General features: G+C 43.4%; 1 protein-coding gene and 1 pseudogene across 1 annotated transcript; one reads left to right on the forward strand and one right to left on the reverse strand.

Annotated features, from left to right (window-relative positions):
• Nucleotides 1-664: 664 nt before the first annotated feature.
• On the reverse strand, nucleotides 665-15284 carry SHCBP1 (SHC binding and spindle associated 1). The gene is made up of 13 exons (XM_069868795.1): nucleotides 15227-15284; nucleotides 14396-14566; nucleotides 13407-13522; nucleotides 12393-12601; nucleotides 11971-12063; nucleotides 9359-9592; nucleotides 9095-9263; nucleotides 7739-7859; nucleotides 4687-4818; nucleotides 3671-3789; nucleotides 2859-2945; nucleotides 2375-2516; nucleotides 665-1673 (listed from the first exon to the last, which is right to left on the reverse strand). The coding sequence occupies exons 1-13, from the start codon at nucleotides 15282-15284 to the stop codon at nucleotides 1351-1353; spliced, it is 1974 nt and encodes a 657-aa protein (XP_069724896.1). The 3' UTR covers nucleotides 665-1350.
• On the forward strand, nucleotides 15283-18528 carry LOC138726786 (histamine H3 receptor-like; annotated as a pseudogene).
• Nucleotides 18529-19180: the final 652 nt, after the last annotated feature.

The following is a 19180-nucleotide window of genomic DNA, read 5'->3' on the forward strand; positions in this document are numbered from 1 at the left end:
GTAGATGACACCTTTCTCTTTTCCGTTCTGTCAGCTGCTCACAGTCAAACAATTCATGCACTGAAGTGAATTTTGATTCTCTTCTCACTTTAAGAACAGCTAGAGTGAAAAAACTGGAGCAGGCTATACACATCCATTTCTAAGTGAAGCAGTCATTTCTGGTGAAGGCATACGCCTGTTAAGCTGCTTCCAGAAATTATTCCACAGTTAGGCTGCTGGCAACATGCTTTTCCCTTCTTAACACTACATTTGACTCTTTCACAGGACATCCCGAAGCACTTGCACATTCCTATTTTCCTACATACATTTCACACACCAGTTCAAAAACTGACCTACAGCTCTGGAGACAGCGCAAAAGGTTTAAGGCATGCAGATTTGTAATTGAAAACCAGAAGGGCACCGAGAAAGACAAGTTCTCAATGAGGCAGGCCTTCCAGTTTCTCCCTCAAATAAAAACTAATAGCGTGCAACAGTGAGCCACCACAGTGCCTCTGTTTCACTGTATGTTTCATAGCTGTGGGCTGGGAAGAGTGCAGTGTAAAGTCATTTCTTGAATTTCCCATTCATTTCTAAAAGCTCAGCTGCTACAAGGGGCATACAGGTTTAGAAATTTCAGAGTAATGCACTGAAAAGGTACAGTATGAGTACTGCTAATAGACAGGCATCTAGTTTGATTTCTCTTTATTCAGATTAATGGAGTTCAGTTAGATGTTCTCCTCAGTAAGGAAAAGTTGCACAGGCACTGGTAGCTGTTGACAGTAATCAGCTGGGCTCAGGAGGCACAGAAGATTGAATGATGCTCCCTCTCCAAATGCTGTGTTCTACAAAATCCTTGAGGTATGAAACAGGGCAGCCAAACACTATGTTCCTGAGGAAGAGCATTTCACTAGCTTCTGTCCAATGGACAAAATTTAACAGCACATCCAGTTCTTACAGGAGTCGGCCGCAGACAGTGACACTTCAAAACGTGGAGGAAGATGTACCACAACTTGCTGCACATTTGTTGTCCACTCTTCCATGATGAGCCCTATCCATATTTTCTTTCTTTGAAGATTTTTATTACAATGAGAAGTTAAATAAATACACTAAAAATTCAGAGCTGACAAAGTGACAACACAAAGCTTCGCAGAATAAACACACAGTCTCTATACTAGAGCTCTGTTTTTCCATGTTACCCATACTTGTGAGCAAGGAAGCAAAGTCTCCACATGTAATATTTATACTATTAATAAATATTTGTCATATTTAGTGACATTATGGAAGGCTGATGGAACAGGTTAACTCCTTGGAAAGCAACACTGAAAATACCTTGTGCAAGTCTTACTGCAATGCCATTAGGAGTCAGAATAGTCAGAAAAGAAAGGTACCAAAGCTTCCTTTCCCATTCCATTTGAACTGATTTCCCACAATATAAACAAACATTTCCTGTGACATTAAGTTGTCATCAGCCTCTGTGATTCCCAGTTCACTCAATCTTTTCTTCTGCATCTGGCTTTTCTTCACAGAAGTAGCCCCAAGTTCATTTGCAATTTCATCATTTCCTTCAACTTGTTCAGCAATCCCAGCTTGCTCATAAAGCTTCAACTCACCAGTTACACACTCGGGGAGTTCTTCTTGCCTGGAGCCCTCTACACAGGATGTCCCATCACCCAGCTGGACAGGTTGTGTATTCCCTAAGTCAGGGAACAATAAGAACATCATCAACAATCATGTAAAACAGCAAAAACATTTAAAGTTCCTGGAATTTAGTTTTCTTCAGGCTTAACGTTCTCACCACACCCCACTCCCTTTCTGGATAACTACTTAGTGACAGCCACATGTTCCAAATACACTGCAGGATGTTTAAGGAAAAAGTTCCTTTTTGAGATGACTTCAAGTTGCCAAGTGATAGTGAATAAGTTCTTGAATAAGATATATTATGAGAAATACAGTTGTGGCATTTTATTACTGCAGAGTTTTTCTGTGCTGGGAGCACATCTCTACTGTAACACACAAGAGAATGAGCAGAGAATTACCATGAACAAGAACAGTTGTAAGAGCAGCCACATCTGCTTTCCTGCTGGCGACACTCCTGTTTCTGTATGACCCAAGGAAGCCATCAGTCACAGGCTCTGCTCAGCAGGGAGCACAGATCTGGCAGGTAAAGACTTCACCATGGACATGCTTACAGACCATGAAGCAAACATTCCCAGCATTTCTCTGCAGCAAGTTCATCCTTTAGGAAATTCTGATAGTTAAAAGGATTTATTTCAGCTATACCAATCCAGATGTTATTAGAAAATTTCAGAGACTTGATAGTGAATTATGCAGTCCCCAAACCTGGGTATGCCAGATTTACTAATTTTAGCTGTTTCTTCTAGGAAAAATAAAATACCTTTTGTTCTGTCTGCTGAAGCATCCTTTGCATCAGAGGGCATCATTGGCCTAACCAGGACCACACCATATCCTTCATTATTATGGATCATATTATTGACCATGGTTATCTTGGGGATGTCATAATGTTCATCTAAGAAGTTCTACAGCAAAGAAATGGAAATCCAACATGTTACATCCAGCTAAAGTGATGCCAAATATGCTGGGTTTAGGTAGAATCAGTTCTGTGCATTGGCTAGAATTTCATTAATTGCCTATGCAAGTGACATTGCAAAAGGCATTTTCTTTCTGGCAAATAAATAAAATGAGAGTACTGCTTTTGTGGACCAATGCAAGGCAAACAAATACCATCATCACCATAAAGCACATACACATGTTCTACCATAAGGCAGCAAGGTTATAAGCCAACCTAAACACAAGTTAAGTGCATTAATTCTCGCAGCAATAAGCTTTTGAAAGACAAGTACATTTTGCCTTGAACTGACCTTTATGAGTATTCCCTCCTTGCAGTGGTGTATGCCGTTGTCCAGCAGGGTGCAAGTACTGCCTGGATATATTTCCACACCAGCGCCCTACAAGATAAAATTGATGGAGGTTCGCAAACAGTTCAGGCATGTTTCCAGTTTCACTTGACAGCCCCATGGTGGATCTTTGTGTTCATCTTCCAGCGTGCATAATGCAAAATTGTGTAACCACTCCAGCTTTATGGCTTCGTTAACCAACTTGAATAGCAATACTCAATGCTAAGACCCTATGGATAATATTATTGACACCAGTCCATAAAAGCTGTGGTGAAAATTAACTGCACAGCTTTGCATTATTTTCTTTAGTTATCCACCTCAACACTCACAGCCCCATCATTCTTCAAAATGTCCTAATTGGAGTTCAATTCCGTGTTTATCATCCTCCTGTAAGAATCGAAGGACACAGTGTCCAAAAAGGGCACTTCATTTGCAGAACAAACGCAAAGCTTAATGAGAAAATTATTTATGGGCAGAGAAAACAGAAAATCACTTTAACAGTATTGCAGGAGATTAATCAGTCCAGGGGCACAGGAGTGATTACTTCACAGATGTGCCCTGTTAGTACATCACTTCAATATTGCCACACAAATCAGCATGAGACACCTCACCAGACACTACCGGAGGTGACAAAAGCCCTGGGACCAATCTCAAGCCTAGTAACACTGGATTTGTAAAAGTTCTCTCAAGTCATCCCATTACTGCCTGTATTATTTCCAAGCAGAAACCTTTATTTTACTTTAGGAAAGAAGCCAGAGTTAAGAATTTGTTTGTACCTTGGCACCATACAGATCTGACTTTTTCATCAACAGCTCAGCTGATGTCCGTACTGTTATGCCTGTAGTTTCACATTGCAACACACAATTCTCCAGGGTGGTTTTGCCATGATGGACATCTACACACATAGAAAACAAGTACTGTTAAATGGATGCAAAGGCAAAGTCCTCCTGCAGATAGATGGATTTGTAGCATTTTTGCAGTGCGATAAAATTACTGTTTTAATTTTATCCACCTTGGGTTTATTTTGCCAATTTGCTCACATGTGGTTTAAACTCCTACTTGGATTTCTAGCATAAGCAGGAACACTGCTGCGAGGGAGCACAAGTCATCTGTCATTGAGGTTTCTTGGCTTTTTTTTGTTTAAAGTGACAGCAATTATTCTTTTGCTTACATCTCTAAGAGACCTCTGAATTAAAAAGATATTAAATCGCTGTATACAGGCATTAATAAATGTTTTACTGTGTTTAAATTCAAATGTCTGTTTGAGGCAAAGTATTAATTAGCAACTTCTGCAAAGACAGAAGGCCATAGCCAATGAAATCATTGGATATGACAATTATTTGTGCCTCTGTTTCAATGTGATGTGAGCAAAGTCCTACCCTGCTTCTAGAGCCTCTGCCACTCGTCAGCAGAGAGCTGGCTGGTTCACCTACAGCTGAATATTGCCAGGAGGATTCTTTTATGGAAAAAGGAATTATTTCCTTTTCCAGGTAGCCTGGCATAGGCTGGCAACAGCCAAAATCAGGCTACCATAACAGCAGAAGAATGATCAAGTCAAATGATCAAGAGTGCAAGAGCGACAATAGCTTGAAAGTACAAAGAGTAGAAGTTCCTTTGATGTCCACATTATAAACAAATTTAAAAAAGGGGGAATCCTTGATACTGGTACCTGTAAGGCTCCTCTTTACAATATTTTGTCAAAGCTGGTAAACTCTGATGCTGGGTCCTAGCTTTAATTCTAACAGTGAACTACAAAAGATACACGAAAAGGTCAGGATGATTTCATACTCACTTAAAATCCCCTCCACAGCATCATGTTGCACTAACTTCAAGCTGGAGATCCTTATATTGGCTCCTGTACAGTCAACAAAGTTGTCTCCTTTCCCTCGTTTTTCTATCACAATATCATCTGGCAGGCCATAGCCTTAGGGCAGAGGTGAAAGAAGTAGGTTTGGTTGATAACTGCTAACAGTCAGGTGCTCAGTACATAACCAACGTTTACATTAAGTGCAGAGGTTTAAAATTTGAGGTCTACCACCCCAAATAGGATTTTCCACCCCTGGCCAGGCTACACCTTGCATCCACTCTGTACCAAGGTACAGGCACTCAAAACCAGACTCAAGTTACCTTATTTTAATGGCACATGATAAAAGGCAAAGTTACTTTAGACGGCTGAACAAAAGGGGATCTGAGCTCACATTTGCCAAAGCCAAAGTTCTCACTCCCAAAAGTCAAAACAGAGCAGGAGGATGCAGTAATCAAGGTGACACAGGCACCTGCAGTCTAGTTTCAAAGTACAGAATTTCACTAGAGTAGGCAGGGGTTCCAAAGAGCATGAGGGAAAAGCCATTGCCACCAAGGCTGCAAGTGCAAAGGACTTGGTGTTTAAGTTAGTCAGCTCTACTCAACTTCCCTATTTAAATGAAACAGGTGAAAATTTAATGTTCCTGTGTTACATGGGCTTCCAGATAACTCCGATTAAGAAAACTTTCCCAAGCATATGCCAACATTGATTAACTAAGCCATCCACAGTTGTCAGCGTTCAACCACTTACAGGGAAATTTATGAACATGTAAAGCTTTTATTGCTTGTCACTGACAAGAATCATGATAAGGGAAGCAATAATGCAACATCTATTAAAGCAGCTTGAGTCCTACCGCTTTCTAAAGGCACAAACTCAGATAAGACAGGCCCAGGAAAGATGCTAGCTTTTAACCAAGCATGAATATCAGTGTGCGCAAGCAGAAAAGTTAAAAAAAAGAAAAAAAACTTGGAACAAGATTTGGCACAAAGTGTTAAAAGACAGCAGATTTAATACAAAGTGAAATGACTGACACTTCAACACACCACACTGTTATCCAGAAGTCTTTTCCAACTGTTCCTGACTTACGGGCACCCCTGGGGTGGGAGTGGCATGGGGCACTTCAGTATGTAAGAGCACGCCACAGGACCGCAAGAGGCAGATCTAGTTTAACTTCATGCCAATATGAAAAGGGGTTATTATCCGGGAATTTTAGGAACAGTTGTTGTGCAGACTACCTGTGGTGTTTCTAACCATGCTTTTAGCTTGCTTTATACTTTCCTTCTGTAGCAGCAGCTCTAGTAGCCAGCAAGAAGCCAGTGACAAGACCGGGAATAAAGACTGAAAGATTCCCCTGCCGCCCAGGAGTGGCCAGTGCACAGCATAGCCATGATTCTACACCTGCCTGGAAGCTGAGTGACTCCACAGGAGCTAAAGGCCATTGCCATCCAGAAACACTGAGCAGAAACATCAGATGGGCTGGTGCTACAGGTTCCCATCCAGCTGGAACAACTACAGTAAAGTAGGAAGGGAGTTTCAGGTGGCCTTTGCTACACATTTTTGTCAAGTTTTCCTTACCATGATTTCCTGCAGCTTTAACCTTACTTAGTTCCTGCACGGTTTTATTTATCCCTGACTTACTAATCCTCATACTTTCAATCTTAGCACTGACTTGCACAGCAGCTGGAAAATGGTAAAAGCTCTACTAAGCAAAGTGACATTAAATCTTGGATGAGTCACCCCTTCATCTCTAAAAATGCCATCAGAACAGCCCACTGCTCAGATTAGTGCCAGTGAAGTTTTTCTTGATGCTCCAACTTCAAATGTTTTTGGCTGCTACTACTGCTATAAAACCAGTCTAACAGGAGTCCATATACTAAATACCCTGTTTTGTACTACAGATGTATTTATGCGCCTCATTCCTTAAAAAAGATCAGCTCAGCCTTTAATCAGTGTGCTATTGCACCATTTGTGTTATTTTCCTCAAAGCTAGAAAAGCAATAAATACCACCCCACACAATTTTAGAACAATGCCACTCTTGCTCATAAATAAAGCACTTATTGAGGTCCTTTCTCCTGCAGGTGTGTTGTCTGTCAGCATGTGTCTCTATAGAAATCACAGAGACAAAAGAAGGGTGAAAAAGAAAATGATGCTCATAAAACAAGAAGAGCAAGAAAAATAAAGTCCAAAACTGCAGGAAATTAAACACCCAGCCTTCTGCCCATTAAGAAGTTCTGACAAGAAAAAAAAAAAAAAGCAGCTGAATAAGTATCTGAGCAGCTGCACAAGCCCCAGTGATATACAGCCAATTACGTCGCAGCAGAGCGTGCATGCCTAAAGCAGAGGAATTGCGCACAGAACTTTGAGGCAGAGGTAGCTGCATATCCCAGGCAAGGCATAAGAACTTCAAACACAAACACTTTGCAAGAAAAATGCAATTGCATACACTGCGTCTGTTTCTACAGAGTAAATACATGCTAAATCAAGAGCTGCCTCCCATACCCTTACCCTTCATACAATGTAGGTTCACACTGGCAGCCTCTCCATCATCAACATGCAGTTACTGCCAGGAACCAAGTTCTGACAGCACTGGGCTCTTCCCCTCCGCACTCACCAGGGCTACACTGTCTGTACCTCTCAGTGTACCTCTGAAGCAGATCAAGGCATGCAGAGAAGAAAAAGGACATCTTGTACGTACTCTTAAGTTACTGACTCTAAAAATTGAAGCCTCTCAGAATGACTTTCATCCCTTCCAGATTAAGAAAAATAAAGTTCCTCATGTTTCTGTTGAATCCTCTGTTATGGAAATAATCAGGATCTATCCAGACAAACAGGAGGAAATGAAGAATTTGCTATTCCTTAGCAAAATCTGCAGTTTCTTTGCAGAACGAACCCTGGCTGTGAAAGAGGTTACTCCATCCCACATAGATATGGCTCCACAAGCAGAAAAATAAACACTTTAAAGAAAGAGACAATGCTTCTGCCATAAGGATTTAAGACATCTAGTTTGTTTTAAGGAGTATTATATAGCAAGCCTTATACCTTCTAGTTCAACTGAATCAGCAATGCAGAACACTCCATATACAACATAATGACCAGGACAGATGATGACTCTGTCTCCTTCATAACAGGCATTTACAGCTGTCAGTAGATCACTGTGAAACTGTAAAAGACAAATAGTATAGTCAGCTCCTCAAAACACTATGGATATATTATGCCCTTAAAGCTTGCTTTTCAATTAAACGTTGCTGCTTTTGCTTAAAAGAAACCCCTTTTAATGGCATTAATAATAAGCAATTTCTACTTTCAATTCAAGAATCACACTCACTGGACAAAAATAGCCTTAAACCGTTCCTTTGATGTTTGAGTCATGTCCATTCCCCCAGGAGGAAACTGGGACAGAGACAGATTGAAGAGCATATGCGCCAGAACTCAAACCTCAATATGGCCTTGGTTCCCAGCCAAGGGCTGAATTGTGCCTCAAGTGGCTTGCCATGAATTACTGAAGGAACAGATGACAGAAGGTGAAGAAAATAAACACAAACAACTCTGCAACTAGACTTGAGCTGGGCCGGACACTGACAGAACCCCTTGCTCCCAGAGCAGGTCACCCCAAAACAGAGCTGAGATCTTACAGTGACAAATATGGGGTCCACATGGTCTTTTACCTTTGTCCAAAAAGGGCAGGCTGATAACCTTCACAAATATTACTGGGGTGTTCTGTATTGAAGGATAAAATCATACAAAATATTGCATGTTTACTGCTTCCCAGCAGATTCCAGGGTAAGCACAGTGAGAACATTTTCCAATTGCCAAGTCAGAAAATCTGATTTATAGCCCAGGTGTTAATCCAGGGCCTTCCCTGGGGCTCCTTTTCGCCCATGTGTAATTCATGAACTTGATACGAATACAGCAAGCGATTTCATTTGGGCCCAAGGAATCCAGACTGTTCTTAAGTGCTGAAGTGATAAGTCCTGTCTGAATTCACCAAACATAACTGCCCTAAAATAAATGTAACTCCGACATAGAACTAAAGCAACTGAATGACATTCCTTTCTTTAAACTCTAGATCTTTGTCAGTAGCATCAAAAGATGCAGGTATTTCCAAATTAAATGCAAGTATTACACCTTAGCATGTTTTGTTGTAGAGTTATCACAGAAAGTTTCTCATCATTTCCTACGTACAGGAAGGAAATTGTTTGTACACGCTGCTGAGAAGACTCAAATTAAAGTTATTTGTGTCATCCCATCTTACCACTTATTGTCCATTCAGAAAAAACATTGATTTAAACAAACACTACACTTGCATAATGTTGTTATCTTGCACATGATAAATTTATTCTTCCACATGCTAAAAACAACAACATATTGGAAGAGAGACAATTCCTGTTACTGTACCTGTATTTCTAGTTCTTTGCCACAAGATTCAGGGCAAAGTTTATCCCTTGTCAGTGCCTGCAGCAGACTTGTGGTCATGGTTGAAGACACAACATGAGTGATCCTGGTACCTGCTGGTCTTAGTCCTTTAGCTTGGAGACCACTGTATTTTTGGTAACCAAACACATACCTAAAATGAGCAAAGCCATGGGTTCTTTAGTAACATTATAAAGTTTATTGCGGTTCCCCACAGAGCTGCCCCCCCTTGCACAAAACCCTGAATACCTCAGCAGGGGATTCTCAATCAGTTTTAGTTTTTGCTTTAAGTGCTCTATTTCCTCATACAATTTTAGTCCTTCCACCATGGAGACATTTTCTACTTCCGAGTCCAAATCACTGCTTGGTATGCTGTTCCTCACATTCAAAAACCTCCGGTAAACCTCTTCACACTGAGACAACAGGTTCTGGTAGTCAGCTACGAGCCCAGAAGGCACACGGTGTTCAAGGATGTCATAATGCCTGCAATTCGGAGCAAGGCGTCAGTGCATCTCCAAGTTACAATTCTGAAGGATCAAATGCAAACCCGGAAAGAAACCAATATCTCTACCAGTACTTAAGTCAAAATTCTCTGTAGTTTATACCAACGCCCCTCAGTTTTTCTGGAAGTGGCAGAACCAACAGCCTGAACAGACACAAAGATATTACTTTCTAAATAGTTCCCCATCCACTGTGAAAGATCATACACAATTATCAGAAACTGCCTCTAAAACAGAGGCATAAACATATAAAATTTGTAAGCATTTAGAAGGTGATTAGATATAAAAAATGAACCTATTTTTAAGCATTTATTTTAAAAAATGAGAAAATAACTGAAATAAAAGAAAAATCCTTTTATCTGCAGTCTGTTAAAAATGATCTACAGAGCTACCTGAACAAAACTGCATAATGAATAAGAAAGGCATTATAGGCACCAGGTGAAGACATGAAGCTGCTGCACAGTAAATCCTGTACCATCCCAAGAGTAACTTCTACAAATGAACTTGCAGGCCAGAAAACGCCAGCTCAGAGCTGTATTGCCAAAGTCTGAGTGACGAGGCCATCTGCCAGTTAGACAGTGCCAAGAACTCCAGTGCCAATCATGTAGGATCAATCATGGGCAGTACAAAAAAGTTGGACAGCGATTAATGATACAAATAAAACAAGGTTTAATTATCTTGCCTCATTTTTCTAGGGAACCAACTGAACACAGTAGAAATGCCTCTGTCCAAGAGGCTACATGACATTAGGGCAAAGACGGTCCTTCAGTTTTCAGAGGTTCTTTCAAGAGTGCACTTAAGGCATGCTGCAAAGAGCAAGAATCCATGAAGCAGTCAATATCTATACAGTTCTGGTGAACAGGGTGTACAGAAACACAAAGCTTCACAAAACTCTGGCAATGGGGTTACCAGAGGCAATATAGCAATACAGAAATATAAAATACTTGAAGGAAACAATGTTGTACATAATTTGGCCCTGAAAGCCACACTCTACATGCTGCTCGCTATTACAGCGCATAAAGCCAACTTGTTTTTTCAAGCTGTAGTTAAACAGTTCATACAGCTTTACCTGCCTGAGAAGAATAGTACAATCTCATTGCACTGCAAAGACACTGCCTGTTCTCATTGAGAACAGCGCACAACAGAGACAGGGAAATGTTAAAGCATTATATGTTTCCATGCATTGAAGATGAACATCATTGCTGAGCTGACAGCAGTGCTTAGATCAGAGAATAGCACCAAGACCAGCGTGGCTTGGAGGACAGGCTTTGCATCAAGCATGGTATTGGAGAATCAGAAGGGTTAATGGTTACTTTTCTGCTTGAAGATATCGTTTAAGCGTTCTCGATTCTCCCCAAAATGGCCACAAGGCCATGCACAGCATTAAATAACAACAACATTATCCTGTGGCACATCATTGAATTCTGCTTGCACTCCATGCAAATCTCAAAAATTCAACAACAGAACGGCTGTTTGCTGGAGCATGCAAGTACAAATGCTTCAGAAACAGGTACAATTGCCACAGGTAACACTTCCCCTTAACGTGTATGATCTCAGGAAAATACAGGCATATCAGAGACATCCAATGTCACACACTGTCCTGTTTGAAAGGGAGGCCTGCAGCCACCTTTACAGTGGGGGTAACTATACTTATTTTCTTCGTAAGGCACGTGCTACGTTCCAGCACCTGTGATGCCCTGTTCTAAATGGCATTCCAGGGTGGGTTATAAGTCACTGATGTAGCTCCCCAGCACCACAGCAGTGGGTCAAATCTCAGGTGGAAGCCTACAGTAAAAGTCCCTTTTCAGTTATTTGTTCCAGGTATGTTTTATGGTTATTTAGCATCCTAAAAGATATAATCAAGTTGTGTTCTTGTGCACTGCTTCCATTCCGTATGGCTGGGCAGCATTAAAAACCCTCCTTCAGAAAACCCAACGCCAACTAATCCCACTAGGGAAAAGAATGCACTCATTCCTCCTTAAACATGACCAATTTACACTTTTTTTTTTAAATATCTGGTTCCATTCTGGTTCTTATTCTACCTCCAGAGGTATCAAAGCATCCCGCTAGCTATAACTAGAACTACAATTCCTACACCTGCAATTGGCAGGAGGCTATAGCTGGGTGTGGAGTGCCACCTGATGGGAAGTCAAGGATTACAGGGAAAACGCAGGGTTCAGAAGTCCAGTGGCACCCTCAGTTGCACTCTTCCCATACAAAATTTTGTCTATCAGACAGTGAACATTGTTAGAACTAGCTTGCTTTGATTTACTAGGGGTTTGTTCTCAATCTAGTCGCACGTCACTGTTCCCGCATTGCTCCTCCCTGCCGTCCTATACGAATGTTAAATGTTACACTTACAGTCTCAGCCGAGGCTCAACACATCGCACAAAGTAATCAAAATCATCCTCCTCCTCCTCGTCCCAGGTCCTCCAGATGCACTGGTAGAAGAACCTTTTAAAGCAAAGTAAGCTTTTAATCCCACAAAGGAGGCCACATTTACCTAAGCAGAGACAGCAGCACTAGGAACACTAATCCCTTTCTGACAGAGAAAGACTGACCATAACCTGCAGCCAAATGCGCCTCGTGATTGTGTGATTACCTGCCACTGTAAGGGACATCACAGATTTTCTACAGCCTCCTCGTAGTACCAGTCATCAGATTTACTTTGGAACCCTTGGCTTGTGAAGCTGCCAGCATGACAAGGGCTTGGGGCAGCACCCATGGGTATTACCAGAGTGCAACTGTTCAAGACAAAAGTTAAAGCTAGAGCATTTTCCTACCTGACATGCTCTATGGCAAGTGCTGTCTGGTCAAACTCTCCTGACTCATCATACACTACCCACAGCTCCTGCAGGGGTATCCGACGCTCTTTCAGCTCCAGCAGTTCCTGCATGCATTCCAAGGTAAAGGTGCTATCCCGCAACTCGCATAAGAAAGGCTCACTGAATTGCACAACTGCTTTCAAAGATGAGTACTCCACATCAACAACCTGTTGGAAGAAATAGTTGTTATGAGTTCTCAGACCTTAGCTGCAGCTGAGGGAGGCTAATGCAACACATGGGTCACCAGGCCTCACCACAAGTGCCAGCTAACCCATACAGACCGACGCTCACTGCACAGCGAAGGCAAGCTTCAGCTGGAATGATAACGGCAGGACAGTTCTTAGGGACTCATCTGGGGCTCAGTTTTCTGTGCTTACAATATGCAAACAATCTAAAGAGAGACTCTGAATCAGTGAAAACCATTTCATCACTAATTGAGCTGAGAAACTGTGGGGATACATTTCACCCCCTTCAAACACATAATGGAACTGCAAGCTTAAACATCAAAGGTTTGCAAAGATGTACAACTTGGACACTGAGAAGTCTAGAAAAGGAGTATCCCAAACCAGCAGTCCTCAGTGGGTCTCTGAGAGGAGTCAGCAATATAGAAAAGCTGCTGTCAGCATCACGCTGGGTGAAAAGGAATAATTTTACAGATAAGAAACTGACAAATGATCAGAGTCTGATATTTGAAAAGACTACATTACAATGGACAGCTCTGGGCTAAGTACTTTTCTCCTCTGTGCCCAGAGTTCTACCTCACGATTTATTTGCACTGAGTCAATGTTACCCCTTCCAGCTTCAAGCAAGGAGCCCTTTGAAAAAATTCCTATTGCTCTTGCCATCACTGGCAATCAGACACAAAAAAGTTACTATTTTCTACCACTCAAACTTTACAGATAAACAACGTCTGTTACAGAGGTAAATAATGTTAATTGGAGACAAACACCCAAGCAACTGCATTCAATTTACCTCAACAACGACCTCAAACACATTAGTGTGCCAGATTGCCTGCCATCCAGATGGCTCCAGGACCTTCTCCAGGTACTCAGCTGTGAATTCTTTCACCTCAGAAGCTTTGCAGTCAGCTAAAAAGAAGATGAAGACAATACATTTATGCAAGAAAAGAAAGGAAACTCCTCCAGATCAATGGAGAGGAGGGAGCTGGCTTCTCCCAAGTGACAGGGGACAGGACAAGGGGGAATGGCCTCAAGCTGTGCCAGGGGAGGTTCAGGCTGGACATCAGGAAAAAAATTTTCACGGAAAGGGTCACTGGGCACTGGAACAGGCTGCCCAAGGAGGTGGTTGAAGCACCTTCCCTGGAGGGGTTTAAAAGACGAGTGGATGGGGTGCTGAGGGGCATGGTTTAGTGCCTGATAGGAATGGTTGGACTTGATGATCCAGTGGGTCTATTCCAACCTAGTTTTCCAATCACGGAATCACAAAAGCTACAGTTGAAATGTTCCTCTAGCACATCTGAAGTTGGACTTCATTTTGTTCTTCTTACAAAAACAGTCAGGTCTTCTGCTGTCTCTGTACTGAAAGAGCTGGAGACTCACCTGTTTTGTGCTTCTCCGGGAGAAGAGATCCAGTACTCAGCCTTCCAGGCACCAAGGGTTTCAGTGCCAGTGATATTAGACAGCCAATCTGTGCTTGTTCTTAAACAGCCTTATTACACAGAAAGTTCTGGTAAGATCAGTTAAGGTGAGACACAGAATCCAGTGTCAGCACCTTTTCCTTTTAGTCCTTCAAAAACGATTTACTTGCATTGAAACCATTGCCTCCTGCTCCACCAGCTATAGCTGCCAAGGTTACAGCGTAAGCAGTGGTAGAACACTACATCTCTTCTTGTCCCCGTTATACAGAGCATCCCACAGTTTAACATGGGATCGACTCCATTTAAAAACAGTCACTAAAAGAAGAGTAACTGCTTGTTATTTTTCTGCTGAGAGATTACTTACCCAAAATGTAATCCTGATAAGCTTTAAATCTCTCGTAAAACAAAAGACGGTCGGTGTGAAAAATATCTGGAAAAAGCACATTCCCATCTGGCACGGTCCTTCCTAAAGCTGACCCTGGCTTGTCACGGCTGCCATAACCACTACAGGAGTCATTGTCTTCCTGGAGCAGACCTGGAGAGGAGTGGGAACACAGCGAACCCCACGAACCGTCAGCCAAATGCAATCGTCACTCACTCTTTTATTCACAAAGCATTCCTGTTCAGCACAAGATCTACCTGGCACCTGCTTTCTACAAGACAGCTTAAATTCTCCTTGGAGAGGGGACTAATTTCCTGGGTTACTCGCTTTCTTCTCCGGAAGGGTGGTCCTGCCCCAAACTGGGTGTCTGTTTGCTGCCATTACACGCCGATTTCCCTGATACACAAGATCTAAAACGCTCCAGGTAACACGTTGCCAGTCCCGCACGCATCGTGCCTCGTCAGCGCGCCGCCTGCTTCACCCAGACGCGACATCAGGCGCTAATCCGAGGTATTCTGGAGCACATCCCAGACCGCTCGTTCTGGAGTGACGCGCGGGATGTCTGTGAGGAGAGGGCAGCGCCGCCCGCGCGGTCTCGGCTGAGGCGCTCGCCCCGCCGCCTCACGGGCGCAAGCGCCCTCTCCGCCTCCAGACGAGCCGCAGCCACCCAGCCGGGCGCAAGGGACGCGGCCCTGGACGTTCCCTCCCCTAGCGCGGCGCGGCCGCCGCCGGCCTCAGGGCTTCCCCGGGGCTCTCTCGGGGCCGCGGGGCTTCCCCCCGGTCCCCGCAGCGCTGCCGCCGCGCCCCCCGTACCTGCCTTCCCCGCCCGAGCGGACGGCGGGGCGGCCGCCTCCCCGCGCGGCTCCGCCATGGCGGCGCTTTCGAACCGGCCGCGCAACGGCCGCCCCGGCACGTGACGGCGGCGCGCGCTGCGATTGGGCGGCGGCGGCGGCGCGCGCGGCGGAGGGGGCGGGGCGGGGGCGGCCTCAGTCCCAGAGACAAACTCCCGAGCGCGAGGAGCGCCGCTTTACCCGCTGTTTGTAGGGAAAAGCGAAACTCTCCCAATTCCAACTCGCTGCTGGAACATAAAACCTTTATATTAGTTCCCTCGTGGACACACACGTATCTCAGTTGAGAGCACAGGCTATTTCTGCTTTAACGTGTCTTAAAATAGCTTCTTCGTCACCTCTCGTTACAAGGCAACCTTGAAATACAAATAGAATCAAAAAATTGAATTATTTTATTACATATAACGAAGACAATAGCTAGTTAATATAAGGCTTGCAAACCGGAAAATGTCAGTGGGTGGAATGAGTAGCTGGAACAAGGGGGCAGAGATGTGGTATCGCCGGGAAGGAGACAGTAAACGTGCACCAAAGAACAAAAGTCTAACCAGAGACTGCTGCACTGCACAGCAAAAAAATCTGTGTGCTTTTCCCTGTCTTGACACCAATTCTCTTTGTCGCCACGGCGATCAGTTGTCCTGGGCAGCCATTTCCCCGTTATAAAACACGGACAGCTTTACTGCACGTTTCATTAACTCATTTGCAAAGCGTTTTTTATGTCTGGGCATGAGCAGTGTCACATACCTGTAGACTGCTGTTACTTAGCTGGGTTTTTAGCCATAACTGATGTTCTTTAGCAGGTATGTCGTCAGCCTCTAGACCTCCTTTTACAGCTGTATAAGCTCGAACCGCCAGAGCATGCAAATACGACTTCCATGTCACAGCCACAGAAACAGCTGGAGCCTCTCCTCAGTCACACAGCACATCAGCTATAGAACAAGGAGCAGACTAGACTTTCCAACATCAAAAATTAACTTCATTCTCACCTACACCACACTGTCTCATAGCATTTTGGATGGTGCCAAAGTAACGCATTTTACCTGCTAATAGATTTCACTCCTCTACAGGTACTTCCTGGTTATTCTCTACCACCTTGTTCCACCCACATTCCCTTTAAACATTAATTTAGCTTCATTGCTCGTTCTAACCACACTGCGAGGCAATGACACATTTTTTTGGCAAGCAGCACAAAGACAGGCTCTCTGAAACAGCTATATGCAACTTGCTGTTTTACCAACATCTTTTTCAAGAGGGAGAAATGAGCAGATTAGTTCTTAAACAGTCAACACAATTCCTTTATTTTCTAGGTTCTGAATTAGGTAAGAATTTTGCTTTCACAAACTAAACTCTCAGGACTATACACGCACAGTATAAATATATAGCCTGAATGGTTTCAGAAACAGAAAGGGAACTGGTCACAATCAGTGAAAAAAATCAGCCACTTTAAAATATTTGGAATTAACCCACCATACAAAACCCCTCCCCAAGCCAGAGCACAGAGGCCACCTGTTGGGTTAAGGTGATGTAAGAGCAGGTGAACAGGAACAGGTGAAGTTCTAAATCTCTATCTCAATGACAACAGCTGCCCTTGTACGAGGCTGCTCCTGAAAACAATAGTAGCTTTGTCAAGGATTGCAAAACTACAACAGATTCTGATAAGCTGAGGATTCCTCAGCCGTGTGGGTGATCTACCAGAACAGAGATCCAGGACTGGAATCCACTGCGGATACAGTTTACTGACTCAGCGCTACTCACAGACTTTAACTATTTCCTTTGCACCTTCACAAGCACTTTGCAGAGCACAACTCTCCACCTACACGTCTTAATTGCAGATAAAGAGTTCTGCAAGTACTTCATGAAAGAATGAAATTAAGTGTATCAAACAGAAGTCACACTGGTATCCATTAGGGGTTTTTTTTGGTGCAATTTTCACATTAAGGAAAAAAATGCACTTTCTCTACCTGGCAACTTGCATGGGTGTCCTATGAATTCAGATCCTTTTACAGATTTTTAAACTACATTATTAAAAAACTCGTAAGTAAGTGAATTTTGAAAGGCTGTGTTTTCAGACATTCTGTAAACTGGTGCCACAGGTAATGCAACTGAACACGTAAGCAACCAGTGACAACCAGTTCTAGGAACAGCACTGGGCATTTGCTTCGTGAAAGCCTTCCTTCTCTAGCTTTTAAGATCTGATGTACGTTCTCAGAACATATCCAGTCACCTTGATAACATCTGCTGGAACACGTACATCAGAAGTAGCTGTTCAGTTGTGCTGGGAAGCTTGGTGTAACCCCTGCCCCTAAACCAGTACGTTATCGGCCCTGACAAGGGACAGGGAGGGTCACAGTGCAGGGCAGCCATGCAGTTGTGTGAAACACCAGTGATGTGCATGACACGACCTTTGTTTCTCTTGAGTCAGTTACAGGGTGCAGAAAGGGGTAACCAGAAATGCAATAATGAAGATGATCACTGTATGGATTGCAGCGTTTCCTCTCTGCGGTCCAGCGGTGCTCAGGTGGCAACTCATTGCCCAGAGGGTAATCTTCCCTGAGGAAGAGTGTCACACACGGTTCTTCTATGACAGGTATTTCCTGATGATTGCCTCCACTACTGAATTCTTCACACCTTTCATAACTCTTACGTACTATAAGTATTTACCTCAATATCAGAAAACGCACATCCCTCAGAAGCAAAAGCCAATGCCCCTGGTCAAGAGGGCTGTGAAAGGAGTTTCAAGGGGGGAAAAGGGTACACATTATTTTTTGTGAATCCCGCTAACAGACACAAACACAAAAAGAACAAAGCAGCCTTTGTCCCATCCCCCCCCAAAAAAAAGACTTCAAGGCTGTGCCTACCTAAGATTGACAATCAGTCATTAAATTTGAATGTCAATCAAGACCTTTGACCACTTGAGGTGGAAGTGGAGACCAAGCCTCCCAGGAAGGGTTTCCACAGAACCACAGAAAGCAAACAGAATGGCCCCAGCACAGCGGACATCGCCAACACCATGGGAAACAAATGCAGGCTTTCCCAGGATAAGAGAGCAGCAAAATCATTGGCAGTTACTGTCTGTGTGTTTGGTGTGTGCTGGGCTCCACCTCTACACACACTTCTGCTGATCATCTGAGCAGCTTTCCCCAGGCACTGAGTGCAGTGCTCGCACACACTGAGGCTTCCTTCTGGCTTCTGTGGGTGAACTCGGACATTAACCCTGTTCTGTACCCACTGTGCCACAGGAGCTATAAGAACACAAAACAATCAGCTTAACGGTTCTCTTCAGAGGAGCAGCATCAGATACAGAGCCACATAAGAGTTTTTGAACAGTGTTAATTACACCATTGGACAAGCACAGCCATTGGACTATCTCCCCATTCCTCCTCTCCTCCAAGTCAGACTTGTGCCTAAGTAGATCAATGAGCTATTGATCTGGTTGTCTGCTCCATAATTCTTGTTTCCTAGGATCATATCTGCCTTCTTCACAAAACAGGGAGCACTAAGTTATTGGATGCTCCCACCGAGGTCTCGTTTACCATCCAACCAAACCTGGACAGCTTTCACAACAGTGGCCAGGCTCCAGGACTAAGGAAGTTTCATCAGTTCGCTTTAGAACATGACACTCAGTTAAGGTAACAGACATTTCCAATTCTTCAGCAACTAATATTGACCCATAGACTAGACCAGTCTTCAAAGGAGCTGCCACTGACAACTGCCCCATTTCCTACTGCTTTGTCACTTAATTGACACTCAACTCTAGCACAGACCTGGAATCCAGGAGGATTCTCCACTGCCCTCAAGATATGTCATAAAAATCATTCTGAAATGCAAACATACCATCTCAGCATCATTTGAGGAAATACTGTTTCTGAATGATAAAATTCTACACTAGAAATGCAAGCAGCCTCACAGATTGTCCAGGTCA

Source organism: Phaenicophaeus curvirostris, chromosome 14 (assembly GCF_032191515.1).
Source record: "Phaenicophaeus curvirostris isolate KB17595 chromosome 14, BPBGC_Pcur_1.0, whole genome shotgun sequence".
Lineage (NCBI taxonomy): Eukaryota > Metazoa > Chordata > Aves > Cuculiformes > Cuculidae > Phaenicophaeus > Phaenicophaeus curvirostris.

Excerpts from the sequence above, each read along its gene's own strand:
- SHCBP1 (XM_069868795.1), bottom strand. The coding sequence starts at position 15,284 with ATGGCGGAGCCGCGCGGGGAGGCGGCCGCCCCGCCGTCCGCTCGGGCG. Across the intron at positions 13,523-14,395 it reads TTATCAGGATTACATTTTGG|CTGACTGCAAAGCTTCTGAG; the intron begins GTAAGTAATCTC and ends TCTTCTTTTTAG. Across the intron at positions 2,946-3,670 it reads CAGATCTGTATGGTGCCAAG|GGCGCTGGTGTGGAAATATA; the intron begins GTACAAACAAAT and ends TTTATCTTGTAG.